Source organism: Linepithema humile, chromosome 4, assembly GCF_040581485.1.
Source record: "Linepithema humile isolate Giens D197 chromosome 4, Lhum_UNIL_v1.0, whole genome shotgun sequence".
In the NCBI taxonomy this organism is placed as follows: Eukaryota; Metazoa; Arthropoda; class Insecta; order Hymenoptera; family Formicidae; genus Linepithema; species Linepithema humile.
This window is the reverse complement of record NC_090131.1, coordinates 21,636,087-21,660,788: the sequence shown is the minus strand read 5'-3', so window position 1 is coordinate 21,660,788 and position 24,702 is coordinate 21,636,087. Positions and strand designations below refer to the sequence as shown.

At 36.8% G+C, this 24,702-nt stretch overlaps 1 protein-coding gene across 8 annotated transcripts in view; it reads right to left on the bottom strand.

Moving 5' to 3' along the window:
- LOC105672187 (proline-rich protein 36-like) overlaps positions 1 to 24,702 on the bottom strand; it is a 125,939-nt gene that overhangs the window by 5,034 nt on the left and 96,203 nt on the right. For 6 of the 8 annotated variants that reach the window (XM_012366945.2, XM_012366944.2, XM_012366942.2 and 3 more), the window contains 4 exons: positions 4,709 to 5,189; positions 814 to 1,104; positions 439 to 589; positions 81 to 294 (listed from right to left, as the gene is read on the bottom strand). In XM_012366945.2, the coding sequence (XP_012222368.1) occupies positions 81 to 294; positions 439 to 589; positions 814 to 1,104; positions 4,709 to 5,189 (1,137 nt within the window). The other 2 variants (XM_012366941.2, XM_012366947.2) reach the window with 2 other exon arrangements.

Sequence of the window (24,702 nt, the reverse complement as noted above, 5' to 3'; positions counted from 1 at the left end):
AATTCGAGAGATACGACATGAATAATTTGAAATAATTTATTTACACAGAAAAGTTTCTTGTTAATTGAATTATTATTTACCGTCGCTGCTGCTGACATTATTGGCTGCAAGGGTGGTGTCGTGGTCGCAGAAATTGCTTCTACAGGCGGAGGTGTCTCCGACGAATACGGATCGCTAGGTTCTTCCTTGATTTCCAAATCCTCGGACGTGCTTATATTCTTAATACGTCGTCCGTGATTCAGTCTCACTGTTGTCTCTTCGCCTCGCTGATACCTCTCGTAAGGTAATAACAATCTGCACAGAATTTGATTGTTGCATAAGCACAGTTCGGATATCGAGAATTGTTATTAGAAACAAAAACAAATATGATAAATATCGCAGAGAAATGTTAACGATCGAGTAGAAATAATCGTAATAAAGATCTGTAGCGGCACTCACTTTTCGTAATGTCTACGTGTGATAGTTGCTGCACTAGTGGAACCCGTGTTGCCGCCGATATCGTCGTAAATGGTCTTCCAAAGGCGACCAGCACTGACAGAGTCGTAACCACCGAGCATTTGCACTTTTGTGTAGAACAGGTACAGGTCGACTGCGGATATAAAGCAAACTCGTTAAAGTATTGTCAGATAAACACGGGACGATTATAATTTTACGAGAAGGAAACCCTGCTGTGTGTTAGCTCTTTGCAGTCCGGCAGCCGAGTTGCCGCCGAGAATCGCGAGAAATAAAAATCGAAAAATCGGAAAAATCGGCCCGGTCTTCCGGTGGCAAGACCGGTCATCGGATACCGAAGAAAAAGAACATGATACTGACTCTGCCTGTAGCCCAGCAGTGGCATCTTTCCGACCGGCGTACCCCGAGAGTTCATAAAACTCTGCACGTCCGTGATAAACTTCTTTTCCTCAACGCTAGTTTTCCTCTCGCTCCGCCGTATTGCGGACGAAGGTGGCCTCCCGACCGTGGGTATCACCAGACTGGTGCTGGTAGTCGCCGGCGTGCTCTTCGACGTCGACGCTACCGAAGCTTCGCTCTCGTTCGAGGATTCACCCGGCGAAGTGCTGCGCTTTTTGCGTTTTCTTCGCGGTCTACCTTTTAATTTTGGTGCTGAAAATAACAGAGAAACGTATTAATTATCATTAAGATTTATCCAAATTTTACAAGTTTAATATTACTTTCTGTATTCTATTCACATATAACACTTTTTGTTCGTGAATTCGAAAACAAATGAGCATCCACATATTCTGTAAATTTCGATACAAAGGAAAAAATAAATTAGAATACACATATTGATGAGTAAATATTTGTCACAAAGATCATTTCGATAACTGTAAGAATGCTAATATATTATTTACGTCACTGATGCAATAATGTCATGAGAATATCAAAATTATTTATCTCATAATAATAATGATAAAAATAACAGATGGAAAAACATCAAATATTTTGAAATTCTATCGATACAACTTAAATACTTAAATACTTTATCATTTATACAATCGTTGTACAAAAGAATCTGTTGGCACAAATATTTACTTCTTATATTGGCATATTGAATTCGCAAAAATCCAATTGAGTTGGAAATTAGACTGGATTAGGTTATCAAAAAATATTTTTATATCATATTCAGCTAAATAAATCTAAATATAATTTTAAATGATGTTTAATTGCACACACATATGTTGCATATTATTCGAATGCTTGCTTGAAGAATCAGTTTTAATAATACATCTTTAAATTAGAATATATATATTATGTATATAAAATTATATTTAATAGACACATAATATTTAGAATTAAACAAATATATCTCATGTGAAAATTTAGTCCAGTAGTAAGTCCACGTGATCGATTGACCATATCGTAGTGATACAAGGTCGAGAAAGTATTTATTTATCTAGATGGGGAAACTATGTTATTGATAAACAGATCAGGGCGTCGAAATAGCTTGAAAGTTCGTAGTAAGCAGGTTTACAACACGGTCAGCCATTTTCAACTTTGTTAAGCATTTAATATTGTTCATCATGATAAATATGTTACAAATTTCTTCCTTTGTCCACGAATTGCACAAATATTCAGTTATCTATAAACAATATTTACAAAAACAATCCTCGCTTCAATTTATATTAATATCCGATAATATGTTTATATACGATGTATTTGTCACAAAATATTGCATAATAGTATCTATTTTCTTTTTTTTAATCGGGCAATAAGTGCAGACTGAAATTTTATATCAGCAATTATCGAGATTCAATCGGAAATAATAATTTATGGCTTTTTGTAAAAAAAAAAAACAAAAAAAATACCTGTATCTTTTATCTAATACTAAGATAATTATTTTAATTTGCTGAATGCTAGAATGATTCGACCACATTTATCGTGGCGATAACACGTGTATGCAATGTAACACAATATGCATGTTCAACAGAATCGATTTCAGAATGCAAGATCTTCATTATTCCGAATTAGGCAATTTTTCTTACAAAGTATATTTTGTTGTCTTACCAAGTATATTTAGATAAACCACTTCATTATTCCGTATTTTCATCACAATAGCCATAGTATTCGTCGTGGACACGGTCTCAAGGAACACTCGCAATTACGCAATTGTTACAAGCACACAATAATTGTAATCGTCTTCAATAACAATAATAAGAGTTTCTTTCGAGAACAATCATTTTCGTCGAAAAAACATGAAGAGCGCGACAAAGTCCAAAATAAATCAAAGCCTTAAATCGAGCCACGAATTGCACTGTCGAATACGGCAGCGTGTAGGCACCGACAAATTCGCGTAAGCTTGTGATTCGTGACTACTAATCAGTCTATTCTCGCATATTTTCCGCGGCCAATTGCGCATAGTCAACAACAGGAATCAATTAGATCGCGCGATGTAAGCTTGCGTTATCTTCGTCAGACTATACAATTTACACGACTGCCCAAACATGCACACAATACATTATGTTGGTTGAAACGCGATCAACAATATCGTATGACAATAAAGCATGTCTCGATGAAGTATGCCGAAGAGGCACTTCAAACGCGACAAACGTAAATCGCGCAACGAAAACCGCAATCCGATCGCAATGAGCGAAGTTGAGCGTCGAATAAACACACGCTGCCTACGATGCGTCTCTCGTGGCAGTGTCCCGCGATTTTTCGATCAGGCGATTAGAACGCACGTCGAACAAATGCACGCGAGTGTAGTCACGAGCGCAGGATCATGCGTGCGTCGCGCCGCTCGCCCACCGAATTACGTACGACCAATGCGTTGGCAAACAGCGACGAAAGCGAACGATGACGGATTTCCCAGCGTTTCGTACGATGACACCTAGCCGTCGGTAGTGTTTGTGCCATAACAAGTCAGGCGTTATCTCGTTTAATACATCTTTCGGGATTGTTCTCACGGCATCCAGTCCAATAAAACAGCTTACCGTAAACAGTTTTTTTTTGTTTTTTCTTTCGAGCGGAACGGCCCTTCAAAAGCTTGTTTACCATCTAGTGAGTCCGCGGCATTTGTGTACCATTGACACACATGCATTGAATTATTGTGCTTTGAGAAATATGAAAGAAAACGAATCAAAAATAATATTCCTCGCTTTTCAATCGTTTTACATTTCTTTGCATTTTTTTTCATTATTTATAAATCAAATTTATTATCACAGAATTTATACCGAAACCTTAAAATATATTATTGGAAAAGTTTTATGTTAACAGCGTCTATTATATTATGAAAAATCAAATATAACTTTATTGAATTATTTATTCATTATTGCGATGTACGAGAATATTAAATTTTTTGTATTAATTTGCAATGAGTTGGAAAAGTTTGAAATATTTGATCAAAACGTTTTGAAATATCCTTCGCTTTATGATTTTATTCTGCATATAACGCAATTAACGACTTGCGTAACAGCGTTCTATATTTTTATTTATTTATCTTCTTTTTTTACATTGAATCAATCATCGATCTTTTAAAAATGTAGCACTTTATTCACGCACAAAAACTTTCCAAATAAAAATTATATTACATTATTTAGTTAATCTCATAACAATCGGCAAAGAGATAAAATATAAAAAGAAAACAAATAATATTGAATAAATTTTTTATTGATTGCTCAGTTTTCACACGAGAAAAATTATTTTGTATATGAAAATATTACGTGTCTATTTCACTACCATATTGTATGTCGATTAAAGTTTACAGTTATACGTAGTAAATAATTGTAACTTATGCTGATGCAAATGTTTTCACGATTGCTGCATTTTACCATTTCAAAAGATAAGTGAAAATTAATAACGATTCACTGCCTAGTATAAATAGATAGCGTACTATACATAATAACATATTTATATATAGGATAGATAGTGTCGTATAAATACCTTCTTAGGTCACGCGTTATAAACATCTTACAAGTTAGACGCACACACAAGTTTTCAATATCTATTAGTGTCGAATAAGAATATTTTCATATTCAAAATAAATTTTCTTGTAAGAAAATTACGCAATTAATGATAATTTATTCTATATTTTTTACTCGTCTTTTCATGAGAATTATCTTTCAGTTGATGGTATGGTATTTATTGGACACATTCATATTATCTGCTGTATAAATAAAGATGCAGCAAATTTAAGTAAATATCCTTACGGAATCTTCCATTAAACCGTGTTTCGATTCAAAATAAATAAAAAACAGTCGTACATACATACCTAAATGATTGCATAACAGCTCGTGAGTCTCGAGATCGGGGTAGTCGAATGTGTCTCTGCAGAAGAGCACCCTGGTGCCCGGCGTCGCGGTGAAACCTCCTAACGCGGCCGCGATAGATGAGCAAAGCCAGGAGGGTTCGGCGCCTTCGAGCCTACGTAAGAGTGCCCGGTACCGACAATACCTCGGATACGAGAGCACCACCACCTTCGTTTGAAAGTTGCAGTCCGACTTCTTAGTAGAATTTAGGTTGCTCTCATATTCCTTCTGCTGTTTATCGACGTCCGAGAAATCGATTCCCGGATCAGTCAGCACTTGCGGCTGCGGCATTTCGTATCTAAGCGGGCTAGTCTCCGGGGACGACATCGGGGTCGTCGGATAGGATACCTCTCGACCCCATGACCACTCCAATGTAGGCGAGAGCCACGTGACCAAATCGTGGACACGGACGACCACCTTTTCCGAAATCGTCAGCACTTCGTCCTACGAACAAACAAAAATATTTATCAATATATAGATTGAATTACAGACAAAATGAATCGTTTGGAAAATATTTATCTCCATTCATGATTTGTTGCGCTGATAAATTGAACCGAAAGCAGTATTAATAAAAATTAAATTTATTATCAATGTCTACTGATAAAATCTGATCGTCTATACAGATTATATTAAAACAAGGTAGAGCTTTATTTTACAGATAAAATGTAATATTAATAATGATTAAAAATATGACATGCAGAGAACCCGAAGCTATCTCATGTTTATTGCAACGGTATGATAAAATTTTATTTTGACAGTGAATGTAACAAAATATCAACAATTGACAAAATTAATATTATATAAATATTCTAAAAATATATGGCAATACTGCTATATATTATTTATATATATATAATATATTAATATAATTTATATAACATATCTTAAAGAAAAAAAAAATTGCGACTTTCTTTTTATCGCTCTCACGCGATAAGCGCGTAAATAAATCAATGTCGAGGGAACGCGAGTTTGCAAGTTGTAATTCGTACAAGTTCACGATTTTGGTGGAAACCTCGGAAGGAATTTTCCCGACAGGACCTCCGTTTACCTACACAACGTGTGTTTGCCGACTTTCGATTGAGAGGTAGCGACCCTACATGAGAATGCCAGGAACTTCCGCGCAAGCTTTCGCGAAGAGACGTAACTGTGTCGGGATGAGTGTGTATAGTCTTTCTCTTTCTCTCTCTCTTCTCCCACCCCAAGTACGCGAAATGTTATATATGCACATAATCCATGCGACATAACCTGTGGTTTATGCTGCACCTCGAGTGCATCGTTATCTCCTCCACCTCCACGATAATTTAATTGTTCGCCGGCGCTTGCAGAGCGACGTCATTTTCGCCGGGTTTGACTTACCGCTTGCCCCGTATGTCTTCGCTTTCCGCATTAAACGCATAAACTATTATCATCGATTCGCGAACAGAGTTCAAACGCTTACGCAATCTCATCATGATATCGTGCGTATCCGAATGACTTTGTAACATTTGCGCAAGTACGTTTGATTGATTATTAGTGCATTTATTTATTTGTTTATTTCTGCCACAAAGTAATGTGCCTATTATGTAAATGATCGTACATATACTCTCATTTCTCTATCTTTAATGCTTACTAACAACCATCTAATTAATTATTTATCGATCCATTTAGCGATCGTTTTTTATCTTTCGTAAAAACAACAGCAATTATTATATAAATAAAAAACAGTTTGTCGAATCTTGCAGCTTTAAAAGCAACAAAATAATTTTTCTCACATTTCCGAGCATGGCTTCTGTACAGCCACTGACTCTATATAATTCGATAAATTTTCCACACGGGTGAAAACCCGCGCGCCGTAAGAAAGACACACTCTTTCGGTAATTGTGCAACGCGCCAAGCGAAGCGTGATTTACCTCGTATACGCCCAGAGCGATTTTATACGGCGACTAGCGGAAGATAATTTATTGGCGTTGCAATATCTATCGGGCCGAAGTTCGGAAACGACTTTATTTATACGTGACATAATGTTCTATTTGGCTTGGGAGCCACTGTTGCCCGGGTTATACTTTCATCTTTTAGCTCTCTGTGTGTTCGTCCGTATTTCCCCCCAACCCTCGCAGTTCACCCTCTTCTCTCCGTTTCACCCTTCCTCCCGCCCTCCCTCGTCCGAGAGTTCTTCCAATAGTAGTTTCCCTTCTACTATAACCTTTCTGCCGGTCGGCTTCTGTCATCTCTCTCTATCGCCGTCCTCCCTTTCGTTTTCTCCATCTCAACCCCTTTCTCACCCTTCCCCGCCACCCATCTTTGTCTCATCCCACCCTTCCCTCACACCGTTCTTCCCCGCGCGTACTCTGCTGCCATCCCACCACACGCCTCATTCCGTCGTCCCCACTTATTCGCTCGCTGTGCTTCTCCCCAACGTGTGTTTCTCATCTCTTTCCCTCTCAACCGGCGAGTAACGTTAGCGATGGGCCCGATCCAATTCCCGAGCTGTAATTTTCAATCGATTCACAAGCGGTTCTCTCGCTCTCTCTCTCTCTCTCTCTCCCTCTCTCTCTCTCTCTCTCTCTCTCTCTTTCTCTCGTCGAGAGCTATCGACGGATGTTAGGATAATCGTCGTTCAATCTAATAATCCAATCACGCTTGCATCACATTTCATTATTTCACGTTAATTCCTTACACGGTGTGAAACATTCCACAAATTTATCACCAAATGTTATTTGTTTAAAAAATTATGTTACTTACTTTTCTACTATCATCATATTAGAGCGATATTAATTCCAAAAATGCTTATAATATTGTAATTTCTTTAAAAAGATTAAATGTGGAATTTACTGTACGAAACACAACAAGTTTCATGCATTACATTTTATTCTCATTAATTTAATGGAATTTAATTTTAATTTATGGAAATCTGTTAAAAGTTTTATGAGATTGCATTAAAAATATTAATTATATTAAAATATTAATTATATTAAAAATATTATTGTGCGGATTAAACTAATTTACTTGTTTGCATATTTAATTATATTGTTATTCGAGAATTATTCTACGAAAGATCGTAATTTTACAAGCGTTTAATTAAACGAATGCACATGGTCGTGAAATTACATGTCTAGCAAGGCTTCAATGCTCTTTGCTGACGTTAGAATAACTCACAGTAAGCTCTTTGCTTATAAAGCAATTCCGAGGGGTTAATTCCAGGGGAAGAAAAGGTCGCGACCTCTGAAGCCGTGATTGACCTTCCGTATCGATACCTCGACGAAAAAAGTATCAGTACCGTTTGAATCATGCTTGATCCCATCGCTACGTATCCTACGTTATCCTGTGCGCGCGCACCGACTCGTCCTGTCTCTTTCGCATCTAGGCGAATCTTGATACTGAAAACAAACTTTCTATCTTAAACGCGAAGGACACGCGAAAAAGTACGATTGAAACACGGAAGATATCGCGTGAGACGCGACTCGACAGGAAACAAACTCTTCTCTAAGTTAAAATCTCTTCTCTTTGTTAAAATTTCTTACATTTAGGATGTTCTGTATATTTAGAAGTTTTTACAAAAATTTGTACAAGTACATGTCTGATTGACATGTCTCAATTATCGCTTTTCTTCTTTCATTCCTAGTGATTACTATTGAAAATTGCTATTAAAAATTTTATTACGTTTACCCCAGTCCTAATTTTTTCCCATTAGATGGAAAATTTTCCGTTTTGGGAGGGAAAGTTACATCGATTACATCATTATTCCAGCCGACGCAAGGCGAATTTTCTCCGCTTTTGGTCGATTTATTACGGGCGATTTCCCGAGAGTGCCCGCAGAAGATACCGGATTTTACGAGACGGCTGTTCGACTTGCCGAGCACGATTTCGCTGATCGATTGTTTTTGTCCGCGTTTGCGACGACGGCAACCGTGATTTTTCGCCAAGACCCAGTGTAATTCAATTTTAAAGTTCACAACTTTTCGCGCAAAAGTCGTGGATTTAACGGGAACAACGTTGTCAACGGCAAAACCGTGCATGCGAAACAAATGTATCGGTACAAAGTTAGAACACTTCGCGAGAGAAGTTGGGTTCATTGTATGAAACTTCTTCGCTCAAAGTGCGACGCATTTTGCGCTACGGTGTATATATTCCACTGTGCTGTAAAATCTCTGTAACATTCAGATTAAATTGCTTCGCGACTGTAATGAACAAAATGCTAGACAATAGCGACAATAAGACATTTGACGTTGTTGCATAACTGAATTTTTACGTAGCAAAATCGATGAGTAACATAAATATGGACAATCATTTTTAATAGAGAAAATTAAATCACTCTTTTAGTTACGTTAGACGTTTGTATTTGTGCAAACGTAAGCATGTAGCATGAGATGGCAGCAATACGTAAGATCCGACATTATTGCTGAATAAGCATTCATATCAAGGTATATTTTTATGAGCATGTAATAAATACTTACACACATCATTAAAGTATATTAAATGGCAAATCATATTGAACAGGCTGTAGTCTTCAATTTTTACTCTTAAACTTAAATGTTGTTTTATCGTCATTTAATTATTTATCGTTACACTTTCAATAGTTTGTTGAAAATCTCAATAAAAATAGATAACTACATCATCGAAACTTAACGATCAAATTTCATTTTACTATCAAGCATCTGTCGAGTGCTTTACGACTCATTGATTTTCAATCATCAACTTATGCAGAATTCGATTAATTGCTATCGTTACGTTTTTTTCACAAAATAAAAGAAATCCGTGCAATAAAATTATATATTTTTATATTAAAAAATTTTGCAATATTCTTATCAAATAATAACAATAATTTTTTATAAAAGAAATAATTCTTTATTTTTTTTTACATTAAAGAATTATTGCGATGTGCGAATTTCAATAAATGTCGAACCGTGCGAAAGCTTTCACTTTCCTGACTCGCATCTTTCGACTTCCGTATTTCGCGTGAAAAGCGGATGAATTCGCTGCTAAGTGCAGACGCGTAGTGTCGTTACGATTGTCCTCACGCGGATGCATCCGTGCGGTCGAATGCAACGATGCGCCACGCTGGCTGCAGTTCAGTCCTGCGGTGATGCTCGTACACGGACGTGTTGCGACATCGACGCGACGCCGTGCATCGAATCAGAGTGGAAATGTATTCCGACGTTACTATGGCGATTCATTCGCATCCTAAACACACCGATATCCTGTCAATCTGCCAGCGGCGTAACTAGTATGCAGAAAGATCAAGCTCATCTTTTTCATTGTAGAAAGAGAAACCAAGAATGTAAAAAGAATAATTTCAACAGTATGATTTTAATTTAGTATCGATACAATTAATAAATTGTTGGAAAATATTAATAATTTGCCTATTTTAATATTTATATTTATTTAAAGCATTTGAAATTCGAATTTGATTAAAACGATAATAACGATTGATAATGATACACATTTATGCTGTTGAAAAATACGATATTGGACCTTATTAAAACCAAAGAAGTTTGGTAGTGAATTTTGCAAAATACTAACTACGCCACTGCAATTCACTAATACTGAGAGGCTAGTGGGTGAGATATCACAAGCAATGTTTCGTACCACTAGACGCAGTAAAGAGGAGGGGATGAAGTCGGAGGGCTTAGACCAAGCTTGGGTGGGGTTAATTATCAATACGAGAGGAACGGATAGGGACGAGCAGGGAGATGCAAACTGCATCGTTAACTTTCAAAGGAAGTTAAAAATATTGGAAAAAATCTAGAAATATCTGAAACATTCGTGGAGATTTATATTATAAATAATTATATAAAATTTATATTTTAATTTGTGCAAATGCAAAGGGAAATCTTATTTTAATTTGATATCACGTTACTGGATATGATGTTATTCCATTTAATAATTATCAGTATTATATTATTATATTTTTAACTTCATACGCAAATTAATATTTATTTTCTCTTCTTTTTAATAAAATAATAAATATTTTAATAATGAAATAATACTACCTTTTAGCAAATGACCTTTTGCATTATATGCAGCCAGTAGATCTAATTTTACAAACACAAGTTATCATGTATAAACAAAGATGTGTATGTGTGTGTGTGTGAATGTGTGTGCGTGTGAGAGAGAGAGATATGTTCGCCATATTATTAGCATAGCCGCGAAAGTTCCTATCTGCGTAATATCATCTCATACCCAGCACTTCTCCTTTATCTCGCGTCTCTCACGAAACTTTTAAGCGGTCTTTTGTAACTTAAATTAAAATGGATTTCAAGGTGCGTCTCGAGTGACATGTGCGTACAATACCAAGAGAGCTCGAATTTCGGCTGACGATAAAAAAATGTTTTTGTATCGCGACGCGTCTGTATCCTTATCAGTTTCCAATTGTTTGCAGTTAATCCATATATAAATGCAACTACAGTTACAAAATAATAATCACCGATTAAAATTTATGTTGACCACTCGACCATCAATAATGAGTACATTTCTATAAAGCATTATCGATTAAATAATAACCTTCATTGATTTTACTGCTTAAATTATATTCCAATGTCCATTACGAAGCGTATAAAATTTACCATGCAAACGAGTAATTGCAATATAAAAAAAAAAAAAAACAAACGAAGAATATCAGAACCGAATATAAATCCGCGATACTGCAGTTGACATATTCGCCAAGCGCATATAACACATTCATACGCAGAACGGGATATGTAGCGTCTCGATGCAGTGGTGGTCAATTTCTTGATAAGCACTGTACATTGCACAGTGAAAAATAATAAATGACTGTGTGTATCAAAAACGAAGTTTTTAGATAAAATAAAAAGGGGGGTCCATTTTCAATAAAATTTGTATTGCATCAGAAATCTTATGTAGGTACACAAAGTAGAGATTAATAAAACAGTAAAATTAAAACAATGCGAATAAAAACTTTCAAAATTTCTACAATTGTATTTTCAACTTCGATAGTAGAATTATAACATTGGAATCAAATGGAATCATGCAGCGCGAAACAAATAACATACTCGGCGTAATGTATTTTTCGACACATGCAAATACGAATGTCGAAAGTTTGCATATATTTATCCCCGTCGCACATTTGTTCTTTTAAAAGCTAACAGTACGAGACAAAATGTAAATCAAACATTTTCGCGATCGTAACAATACCAGCGTAAATTCAATACGCCGCGCCGAGGTGAGCAAACACAATTAGAGATAATAATAAACCGTTGTCGGGCAAAATGGGTTTGTCGCAAAACTGAAAAAATAAATGCGTTGACAGGATCGATAGAATTAATCTGAATCAACGGCAAGTAATGTGAATCAGCGTTATTGAGAGCCGCTGGGAAGCATAAATCACTGTTAGATTAAACCCTGGAGCACGCAGTAGTAGATGGGCCAATGGTATGCTTTCAGGAAATATAGGGTGACCCAAAAGTTCCGATCCATATTTCATCGATCCACGTGTACGAGCTATTCACTGACTCGCTAATGTCAAGGAATACATGACTATTAATTTATTAATGCAACAGAGTTAGTAATTTCTCCAATTTCGAAATAACATAATTTTAATTTCAAAATTGTTATATTTAAGAATATTTCATTATTTATTAAAATAATATTTTTATAAAAAGTTATAAATATATAATCGATTAATTATCGATTATTTGCTAAGTACTTTTATGATTAATCATCTCGGACTCTTAAGCTGATTATTCCGTGCATCATTAGGTTGTACGTGTATGAGAGAGAAAAACATCTCCAATTATCAATTAATTAACAGTTCTTTAAAATGTGTAAACATACTTTTTCAGTAAAAATCTACAAGTTGCCTGAAAGATAATTCTAAAGTAGCAAAAAGTAGAAAACTAACGATTGATTGCTTCTTAATTCACATTGGTGTAGTTTTGTAGTTTTTCGTGCGCACGAAATGTATCTCAGAGACTATAAAATTACTATTAAATGAGGCAATTAAACCAGGCCAGCAATTAGAGCGCGCATAACGAAGACCTCTTGCCATGGCAAAAGTAGAACTTTAATTCGAGAGTAATAAACGGGTTTTTGCACAATTCAACTATTCTGAATAAAAACAGAACCACCTTGGTATATCGTGCACGACTTCGGGCTAAAAGGAATTTGATTATGCTCGATGGTTTACACACGGCGCTTCTGGATCGATGCAGCCTCGTAGCCTCCCTTCTCCTCCTCTTTCCGACTCTCTCTTTCTAACTCTCGTCTCCCTTCCGTTCGTCTCTTTCGCACTATTTGCCCTTTCGCCTTTTTCGTCCTCTGCATATTATATATAGCTCCAAGTATTGCCGTGTAGTATGCAAATATGCACACGGGCGTGCATACAAAAATATTTAACCGTATATCTTTTATTTTACTTTAAATTTATACGACGCGCCATTTCCTACATGTAGATAACACGATAACGTCATTCTCGCCGGTGATCCAATAAGCGTTAAACAGCAAACACGATTTGCCGGCAATATAGCATGCTAAGAAGATGATGATAAGAGGAAAATCGTTCTTTTCGTTTCAACGCGCGTTTCAACACGGTGCATGCACAATCCTTTGTATTGTATAATACGAAGGATTAACGAAGTAACTGGAGATGTATTTCATTAAACCGTAGGAAGCATTGGATGATTAAACATAATTGATTGCAGTCCTTCGCTATACCCTTAATCCAACGCCGAGCTTTATCGATTAATTCGTGTACACGACGCGCCACAAAGGCCAGTTTATAGTATGCCATCAAATTATTAAAATCACACAGACATTTGCTAATAAATCCTCGGTACGATCGGATTGCGCTCCCGAAATTAATTAAATTAATATTCATCGAAATATTATATGCGTTACTGTGATGATACACTCAAATTATATCGCGATTGAAATAAAACGAAATATGTCTGTCACTTTTATCAAATTTTTCATCTCTTTTCACAAACTTAATCCAACGCTGAGCTTTATCGATTAATTCGTGTACACGACGCGCCACAAAGGCCAGTTTGTAGTATGCCATTAAATTATTAAAATCACACAGACATTTACTAATAAATTCTCGATTGAATTGCGCTTCCGAAATTAATTAAATTAATAATTTAACTTAATTAAACATCCGCCATATTGTATAAATTAAGAATAAAATAATTGTCAAATTCGTACAAATTTTATTTCGATCTTTTTACACTGCTAGATAGAGTATTCAACGGCCGATCGTTCGTTCCCGTGAAAGTCTGACCAAGTCTACAATAACAAAGGGGTGGAACGGTTGCTTCTTCAATTCAATAACCTTGTGAAATTGATACAAAACGTTCACATTGAAAATTGTAGCAGCGGGTTCAACAGTCTATACTTATCCGGCATTACAAATTAAAATTGAGAAGTTTTGTTTCTATATTTTCTCAATGAATAATTTAATAACGCATTTTTTTCAAAAATTATACATATTTTGAATTGTTAAAAGAATGATATAAATTATCCGTATCACGAAATAATGTATTTTAATAAATTTTATTCCACTGTTTCCAACAGAAAATTTATCATGAAAAGATTATATAATAGATATCAGGATATTTCTTTATAAATTGTTATTAATGATTCACAGAGAGAGTAGATTCACAGCACTAGTTATTCAGACGTAAATAAAACGCGACTTTAGTGGGGATTCAATTTGAAAATAAATTTAGGCGAATACCTTTGAATTTGCACTCGAGCGAAATGTCTGACTATATCAAATGCAAACGAGTATATTCAACTGCGCGCAGCGATTGTCGACCGTCGTCCTCTCATTCCCTTCTTCGTCGTAGATTGTCGTAACCATGGGACTTCTGAGGGCGAGTGAATTATAATACTAACGCTTTAATTATCTACATCAAAGTGTATTTTAATAGTGAAATACGTATCTCGGCAAATATACACATTAATTCGGAGCATCATAAATAATTATTTAATTCTTCTTCTAAACAATTTAATTTTAAATAAATTTATATTTGAACGTAATAGTTTAAATTTGAAAACATAATTAATAATTGTAATTTTAAAAGTAAAATAAATATAAAACAGGATAGAATAAAAACAACGTGAAATTAAATAGAGCATGCTCACTTATTGCTTTTGTAAAAAAAAAATCCTAAATAAAATTAAAATATCTTTAAATATGACAAAATCGCAATTATTAAATGAGAGATTATTTGGCAAAAAAGATTTTAAAAATTGTGAATTTATATACGTATACGTTTTTATTTTTAATAAAATGGTCGTTTTGAAAATGCAATAAAACTCATATGCTCTCGAAATACGTATTCCGCGCGATATTATCATCATTATTGGCGAGACTGAAACGATGTAAATGTGAAGGCCTTGCCCGCAGCCGGACGAGAGAAACGAGCAAGCGTGTTGCGGTTAATGCACGTATTTATCGATACATGCGTGTTGGTGCTCAAGCAAGGTCAAGATGATTCGTGTATCCGATTGATCATATTCTTTTATGGCTTTCGTTACCGTCACGTCGTGAAACGTCGTTTCAAGTACGAGCCTATGGGCGTAGAAGCGCAGTAATATACGGCTACGGCTTCAAACGCGACTTTTGGATTATTTCCAGCACTTTTCGAGCAATGTTCATCGTATAACGAAGCTTTACGCGGGGTTAATGTAAACCAGCATGTATCTTATCGCGTATAGTTGTACTGAGCATTTTGCTGATCGTGGAATCCATCTCGCTCGTTGGTAATCTCGACATTGTAAGGCCGTCTAGAACAGGTTTCGGCGAGGCGCGCGCGCGTTTTCTCTTTTCTTTTCACGAAGGTACTAAGAATATTTTAATAAATGATATCGTATGACGGGTATGATGCGAAAAGAATAGTAGGTGCTAAGAATCAGTAGAATCTTCCCACATACGAAACTATCATCTTAATAATACTTCGAGGAAATTTTAAACGTGGAATTTGGTTCTAAAAATATGATGACACAAAAATTCAGCGCTGTTATTATTATTACTCAGCACTTTTGGCTTCAATGCAGAAATTATTCATTATGAATTAACGCAGAAAGGAATTTGAAATTAGAAATATAAATTATAATGATATAAGATAAATGTAAATTTATAGAAATAATGCAATAATCTTTTACCATTTCATAATTATCATAAAATAATTAAGTAGAGAATTATGTAAATTATGTAAGTGACATATGTGAAAGATATTTTACCTATGACAGTCGAATTGTCTTACCGACGACGATCCACCTCATGAATATTAATGAAAGTGTATGAAAGCATTACGGGAATGTGGAGTATCTCACTTGTTCTAATCGCCGCGCATAAAATCATTATTTGTTTAACAATGTTAGACATTGTAATTGCAATAAAAATCATAAGAAAATATGCATCGCGTTAAACGTCAAATTTAATGTTCATAAAAAATCGACAACCGCAATATGCTCGTTAGCGTCTATGCAACTTTCAACTTCGCCTGCATTGTAATGACTTTACACATCTCTTTAGTAAAATGAATTATTTAGCAACTTGGCAGCGCGTTATGCTTGTGGCTGCTACGGAGAAAGGCGAATAATTCGCGTGAAGAGCAGACGAAAAAGAGAACCCTTTCGAGGATGCGATTATGCCGCTTATTTAAATTAAAAATCTTCTGCTACGGCCGAAACAATGCCTGTCGTGACGCCATTACCGTAACTCGCCCTTTTCACTCGTGTATACGCGCGATAATCATCCCATTGTGAGCAATGCCGGAAACCGCGTAATGCCAGGATGTCTCGTCTTCGGGGCAATTAAAAATGCTTCAGCGACCACGACATTGCGGAAAAGCGCAACGGGCCGCGTGAGAACCACTTTGTTTCTTGTCTTAAATTCCGTAGAGGGCAAATCGGTACAGACCGATCACTAATTGCGTGCGGAAGTTCCGCTAATGAGCCAATGATGAAATGATCCTGACTCTTACGCGCCAAAGGCGATTCATTTATAGCTCCAACGTCATAACGCAAATATATAAGATTTTTTAAGAAAAATTTCAATATATGTTATACTTATCTTCTAAAATAATGAATTGAACATTAGAGAGAAAGAGAGAGAGAGAGAGAGAGAGAGAGAGAGAGAGAGAGAGAGAGAGAGAGAGAGAGAGAGAGAGAGAGAGAGAGAGAGAGAGAGAGAGAGAGAGAGAGAGAGAGAGAGAGAGAGAGAGAGAGAGAGAGAGAGAGAGAGAGAGAGAGAGAGAGAGAGAGAGAGAGAGAGAGAGAGAGAGAGAGAAATATTATGAATTTTTATACGGTATTATATTTTACGTAAATAACGCAGAATGCCATACTATTCTCGATAGTAATTTAATTAGAGACACTATCATAAGTAAATTTATGATTAGAATAATACGGAGGTTTAGTTATATTCTCACAATGAAGCTTCGGTGACCGCATGGCTGGCGGATACGTTCTACCGAGCGCCAATTAGGAAGCGGTTAATGAGCGTGGGAATTAATGAGGCTAATGCTCAATCGGAATATCGAACGTGCTTCGAGCACAAGATGAGGGAAGTTCTTGCACTGGCGGTATAGTGACCGAACCTTTACATTCCCCACTAAGTTGAAAGCTATTCTATAAGTCTCAAACATAATAGACTACATGCATAACGCAGTCATGCAACATCGCCACGGTGCTATTCCTGTGGCATGACTCGTCCCAGCGGTTCTCCATGGGTGCGCTTTGCAAGAAGAAATTATTTATTCAAGTAGTTTACTTTGAAATATAACTCGAAAGAAAAATGTTGAAAGCCTGTAAGACAATATTATGCTTTGACCGGAACTTAATGGTTAAATAATTGAAATAATTAAGCTAAGAACAACGGCAGAATAATTAATGCATCAAATATCTAATCTATAATTTTTCAATATTTGAGTTGGCCAAAAATGTTTGAATGAAAAATTAGGAACGACGGTTTAGGCATCTATATAGCGTGTCGGCATTTATGTATTATATTATGGACACATGTTTATTGATTTCAAATATGTTTCTCCCAGTTTACGTGTATATAAAAACTTGGAAGTTTTATCGCTAATAACGTGTCAACCGCAAGGACAAAGGAGAAAATATTTTACCTGAATAAGGCGGAAGATCGTGTCAGTCCTCCTTTGTAGCGATGTAAAAGTAATAAGCAAATTCTGGTCTGACTCGCCGCCCCTTTACCCGCATTCGCCTCACCCACCCTTTGAGCACACCTTGGACGATTCTTGCGCCACCACCACAGTCCCCTTATGCCGTACAAAGCGTGGCAAAAAGGGTCACAAATTCGCATTAAAGTCGCTGTCGCGACTCCTTTCCGTTTTCCCTAACATTCTCGAAGCAGTTTCATTGGGCAAAGAATACTTTCAGAACATAATACCCACGTATACATTTGTAAGCGCAACAAATTCTTGAATAAATCTGTCCTTGAATAAAATATGTAAATTACATAAATATATAGAGTAAATATCAGAGCAATTCTGACTTTTATGTTAATTTTTCTAAAAATTTTATTCAAGATTTTATTCAAGATTTTATTCAAGATTATATTATTGAAATTGATGTCAATAGAGTTCCCCGCATCTTGTATTGCCGTAATCGTACAAATCTCCTCGTTCATTATATGTAAAAGCTGTCGAGAAGATACTTGTGATAATCACACAGATAGCTTTTTCAAACGTAACGGAAATCGCAGAATCACGGTTTGAAATTACATTGGCCGGTGAAAAGATAACGAGTTGTACGCATCGTCTCCGGTTCTCGCGATAACGAGAGAACGTTAACGTTAAGGAAATGCTATCACACATATCTTTGTCTTGATTGCCGTGTTATTTCGGAAGCACAGGTCGATGGTCCCATAACTGATCAATCGTGAGAACGCGATTTCCCTCACAGCAATAAAAATCTTCAAAGATATACTGGAGTCATCCTGTATGTGTGTCTATATAAATATATAAAATTATATAATTATAATATTATTGAACTGTTCTTGCCAGAATAGAATATTCAGAAAATGTTTCAATACGACACACATACACATGTAAATAAAGAAAATCCGTGTGACATCCTGAGAATATCTTGAGCGCAATAGTAAAAATATATACCGGTAGATATGACAGTGGTTATATCAGTAAAAATATTCTCTAGATATTCCGCTTTTATGAGGCCTATCTGAGGAATATTATGATTTCCCAGTAAGACATATTGTCAAGATTCCACAGATTTCCTTCCGTTGAGTGGATCGATTTGCACGCACGCGCGTCGGAAAGAAGAGCGCGACCGAACGTAAATTTACTAAATTATGCCGCCACCGCGATGTGTCACGCTAAATGGTACGTCACGGCGATTGCATTTTACGTAAAGTGCGCTCGATTGTTAGATCTATCCTATTATCAGTCAACGGACTACGCCGCCTCCGGATGGTTGGAAGAAGAGCATCGGTAAAGCAGTTACCCACCGCGCCCCCCCCCCTTCGCCCCTGCAAGTATCATTTTTCAAACGTTCCCGAGTTATTCTTTCGCGACGTTGATTGATGACGGAGACGTGTTCGCATAAAAGATTCCACCGTGCTCCACCGTAGCGATGAAAGGCAAGATCTAAAGGATCTTTACCCGGCTATAAATTGCTAATGTTTTATTGCCGTAATATCGCGCGACGACGAGAGGAGGAAGGGTAGCGTTCAAGGAGCGAAGCACTTTAAACTGTTTCGATCCGATTGCGCTGGCGAATTAATACCACAGGGCCGGTAAGATTTGGACAGGAGGAGCCAAGAAATCCGACTATTCTAACTGTGTGTAGTAGCACGAGTGTGTGACTCGTTAAAGACCTCGTTTGAAATAGCTTCCGCATAGTCGACACTAATGTACAAAGGGCATCGCGCTAGATACGTATCTTTCTCTCCTAAATTGTGCAAATAGTTTGCCCAACGAAGCCAAAACGCGTGGCAGCGACGCTAATGCTTCGCGTTAATTTGCGCTGGTTCATAAGATCCTGCTCTGTGCTATGTAATTGAACATAATTATATAGTTTAGAATTAATACCAAAAACCAAAGTGCTTTGTGAACAAGCTTACTTGGAAAACATTTAAAAATAATAGACGCCATTCTAAACATTATATACATATTAACAGTAATTTCTGAAAAAGCTTTCATCTCTTTGGAAATAATATCCAATATTAACTACTATATCGATCGTATTATACCGTATTGGTTAATAATTTGCTAGCGCTATTATAATATCTTATTAATGTGTGTTGCCACGAATAACCAATTTCAATATTATAAATGTATTTTTAATGCAAAGAATCAATATTACAGTCATCATTAATATAGAAATTGATGCATTACTTATTGTTAGCCTGAAAATTAATTCCTCGAAAAGAGAGAGAGAGAGAGAGTATGTGTGTGTGTGTGTGTGTGTGTGTGTGTGTGTGTGTGTGTGTGTGTGTGAAAGAGAGAGAATTAAATAAAATATCGATATTACGTTAATTCATTAAATATGCATTTAATTACTATACGATGAAACATTTATCAAATAAATATTCAATCGTGTATATTGCGGTCCAATAAGTAAATCTTTGCGAAAGTGCAAATTAATATCAATGTGTATTCTTTGAAACGTACATTATTTATACCATGCATTATGCATATCTGTAATAAGAGAAAAACAATTGAATATACAACCGGGTTTGCGTACATGATTCGATCAAAGTGCAATTAATTAGATATATCGTTAGATAATTGATCTCGCATCTTGCGAAATGCGATGCGATTAGATCATGCCACGTTCATCGGCCCCAACATCGTTAATTATATTACGACATGTCGCGTTATAATATTCCCTCGCGAGCGAGTATAACATTGAGAGGCTTTTCTTGCTCCTATCATCAAGTTGCGAGTCGACAAATATGAAGGATATTGATTGTCCTGTGTAGCTCGTAAATTACAAGCTGCTCAATATTCTTTTACTTCCAACTGTTTCGAGCTAGTATCCAGAGCAAATACTACTTTAAGTCAATTACTTAAAAACGCTTATATATTTCAAGCGAGACTCCATTGGTAACTTTCAAAAGAGAATAAAAGAGGAAGCTCTCAAGTTTCTGTATTTTCTAAGATAAAATCTACAGTCTACATTCAACGTACAATATTCCCAAAATGACTAGTGAATCAAAGTGCACTCTGCTGTGGCTGGTGAATGTAGTTTTCGTGCTGAGTAGCCTCGCAGAAAAATGCGAAGCAATCTCAAAAAATAAATAAAATTGACGGGCAATGTGGCTGTGACAGCGTCGCGCGATAAAATCTTGTGAGAATAAAGAAAGCGAGGGAAGAAAATTTATTATACACATTGCTTTGGATCGAGAAGAAAGGGATGGGTAGGAGTTTTAGGGGACGGCGGGGCAGAATCTTTCGATCGGCGAGTTAGAAATTTGTTTGCGAGGCACCGAAGAAGTGGCGCGCGCGTTATGAGACGCGCTGGGTTTTCCGACGTTGTGAGAAACTTCTAGACAAGCAATTTTCCATCGCGCGTAATCGTTCTCTTTTCGGCGAATTTCGGAACCGAAGATCTTCCGGAATTATCTCGGTCATATTAAATTCTTCAGCGATATAGGATTCTCGCGGCGCACCGCGAAGGATATTGTTAAAATCCCTTTCATATATTTTATACTTTATATGTAGCGTAACGTTCTTGATATAAGCTATTAAAATGGAAATTTTAAAAGGGTACAGATATACATAATACAGACACATATATATAATATCGTAAAAAATATGAATAAATAGTAATACCATTTGACGAAAAACAAATTACAATGAACAATCATCAATACTATTATAATAAATTAGGTATAATATTTAATTAAACATAAAACATATTTGCTCTCTTAGGACATCTTGATGAAACTAAATTATCCCCGTCAATATCGTTATTTACTGTTACGTAGTAAAGAGGAAATTGCAAATTAATCAAATTGCTTAAGCGAATCAATCAAGTTATTCGCCTTCGTATTACGGAATTTCACGAAATATCGCTGTATACGTTGCTATGTAGCACGGGTATAATTATGCTCGAGATATAATTTCTCCCGTATAAGAAATAAGGGAAGCATGTATCCGCACTGCCAGCCGCATTTACATCTTTATACACTGACGGGCATTAAAATTTGCGCGTGTATGCCGGGCGATTTTAGGTACTCGACCGGCTTGCATTTCCACAAAATTCGTCGGTTTCGTTCATGTTACCGTGAGCGTTTTAACATTCTAACACGTTCTCCATTCAATTATGCCTTCTGAATTCAACAATTTTCCGACGCTCGGCGAGCAGATATTTAATGAGGGGCGCGACTTGACCTGGAACGTTGCCATAAAACATATTCTAGAGAATCTGTCGAATTGCGACGTGATGTTATCGAAAAAGAGGAAGAGAGTAATTTAATCGCTTAACATTCATTTTAAGTATTCTGCATTTCTCTTTGCGCGAAAAAAATACTGGCACGTGCAAACTGCGCGTGGAACGTACGTTTCGTTTGGAGCATCACGTTCGGTTGAATAGCGTGCCCAATTAGGTCATTGATTAACCGAGGCCGGCGCTGCCATGGTTAGCTTGACATCTGTTGCTGTCAAAATACTCGTAGCCAGTGCTAACTTAGTCCTCGCCTTTGTGAGAACGCTAATCTATGAAATCGCCCTGATGTAGCTCTGTCGGGTCGATAACACGCGAGGCGTTTCAGGGCCGGTTACACCAATCCCAGTTAAAGCTAACCGTGAGTAACGCGAATTGTCTGTTCCTAATCTATTTTATAGCTCTAGCTATGTCCCGAAAGGGAGAGAAACAGAGAGGGAGGGAGGGGGGGGGGGAGAGAGAGAGAGAGAGAGAGAGAAAGAGAGAGAGAGAGAGAGAGAGAGAGAGAGAGAATCGCTCACGGGAATTAGTTTATCCTTTTAAGGAAAAATTTGTTGAAATAAGATTTAATTAAATTATTGGCGAAACAATTAACAAGGTCGAGCAAAGTTAAAAATAGAAATAAATACGTATTGAATTGACATTCGAATTCGTGCAATGAGTTCACTCAAAGACGACGAATGACAGGAATTGGAGATCGAATTCTAGCGGAAATACGGGAATTTCTATCGTACCAGAAACAAACGGCACTTTGGAGGGCTTCGGCTGCAACTGCAACTACGCGAGGCGAGATGAAAAAAGAATCAGCAGCGCCAAGCGCGCTTATACCAGTTTCCCAAATGGTACAACAAAATTGGAAAATTGTATTGTATTTCAGAGCGACAGGCATGCGTCGAGCGCGTTTACGCGGACAAATATTTATACCGCGTCGACGGTTTTGTTTATAAATGGCAGCTTTCCCACATCCGCGTTGTACGCACTCGAACTCTGGAAATGATAAAAATTGAGGTTTCTATGTAAAAAAAATTCGTACGCTCTGTATTTTTTATCTGTTGGTAACGAAATGTGAATAAATCAAACGACCTGCGCACACGCGAAGCGCTTTTATATTGATTATAATGTGTCTTGCTTTACGCAGTGAATAACAGATTTTTCATTTCAATGCGCGAATGAATCACATCTAAACGTCGTGTTGACAACTCGGAAATACTTGCATGGTATTAATTGGAATTTTACGTGTCCAATTAAAAAGCCAATTTCTTCTTTTCCTCGATATTGTTTTATTTGAAAATAGTTTGAGCACGCGTGATATGTATAGGCGCGATGTTGCTGCATGTTATTACGAAATATTTCGTGATTCACCGTGGTTTCTAAGTCAAGCAGACTCACGCGATTTCAAAGCAATATCGTGGCCGGTCCGCGAGCTTGACGCCTTTTGAGCGGCCCTCACTCCAAATTACAGAGATTATTCGTTCGGATAATAGATGGGAACAAAGTCGGAGGTAATTCTGATATCGTGATGCGAGGCGTAGATTAATCATAAGGGACTTCGCCCTTCGTCGTGTCTGACAAGCAGTGCAGAAGCAGCTTTGCCTTCAACCCAGAGAGAACTCACGCGTGCGCATTTGCATAGTTGATGCTCTTCCTTTTAGTGTTGACCGCGATAAAAATGATAATTAGACAGCGTTGCGGTAGAAAATAATTAACAAACAAAATTTAAAAAACTGAATTACGACTACACGAGTGTTGCGTAACATTTTACATCTTAAATTTAGTTTATTTAAAATTATTTTCTAGTCTATTCGCGTTAACTAACTGAAGGAATGACTAAACAATAGCGTCCTTCGGAGCAAACTCTACCGAAATCTGATGCAACATGCGATCAAGCAGAATATAAAACGACGTTTACAAATACCCGACGCTATCGGGACTGCGATCGAAAAGATAACTCGGATTGCACCGCAATGTACAATACAGTAATGTAAGATATTTTTCTTCATAAAGAGTATTGTTATATTCTCATTTCCGACGATATTTCATTATTTAATTTTTATTACAATTAACACAGGAATAATTAAAACGTTAATTCCAGAAATTATAATTGCAAAATATATTTTATCTCACATTGCATAAATCCAGCTCGTTACTCGATGAAAAATTATATTTTGTGGAATGGAATTAATACGAATGACGGTATAGCCACGCGTTTAAGGAATTAATGCGAGATTGAAACGCCTGTGCATTACACGTGCCGCTTCCATACGATTACGAAACGCGCAATTGAATTTGGAGTTGTCTATCGTAGATAATTGCGGTATGATTGAGACACACACATCTGTTTCATTCGATTCGTAAGTATCCCCGCTGACGCTATTGAAAACACGGTATGTTTCACATGTATGCACAGATCGCTCCGTCGTATCTGCCGCGATAGACCGTTAACGAGTATTGTTTCCCGTTGTGGGCGACACATGTTGACAAATGGGATAGACTCGCGACGGGAGACGTTAATATTGGCAGACGTGGGATTGGCGCTGTCCGATTTCGCGAGGCAATCCGGCCCGAGTGGCCACTGAAAAAT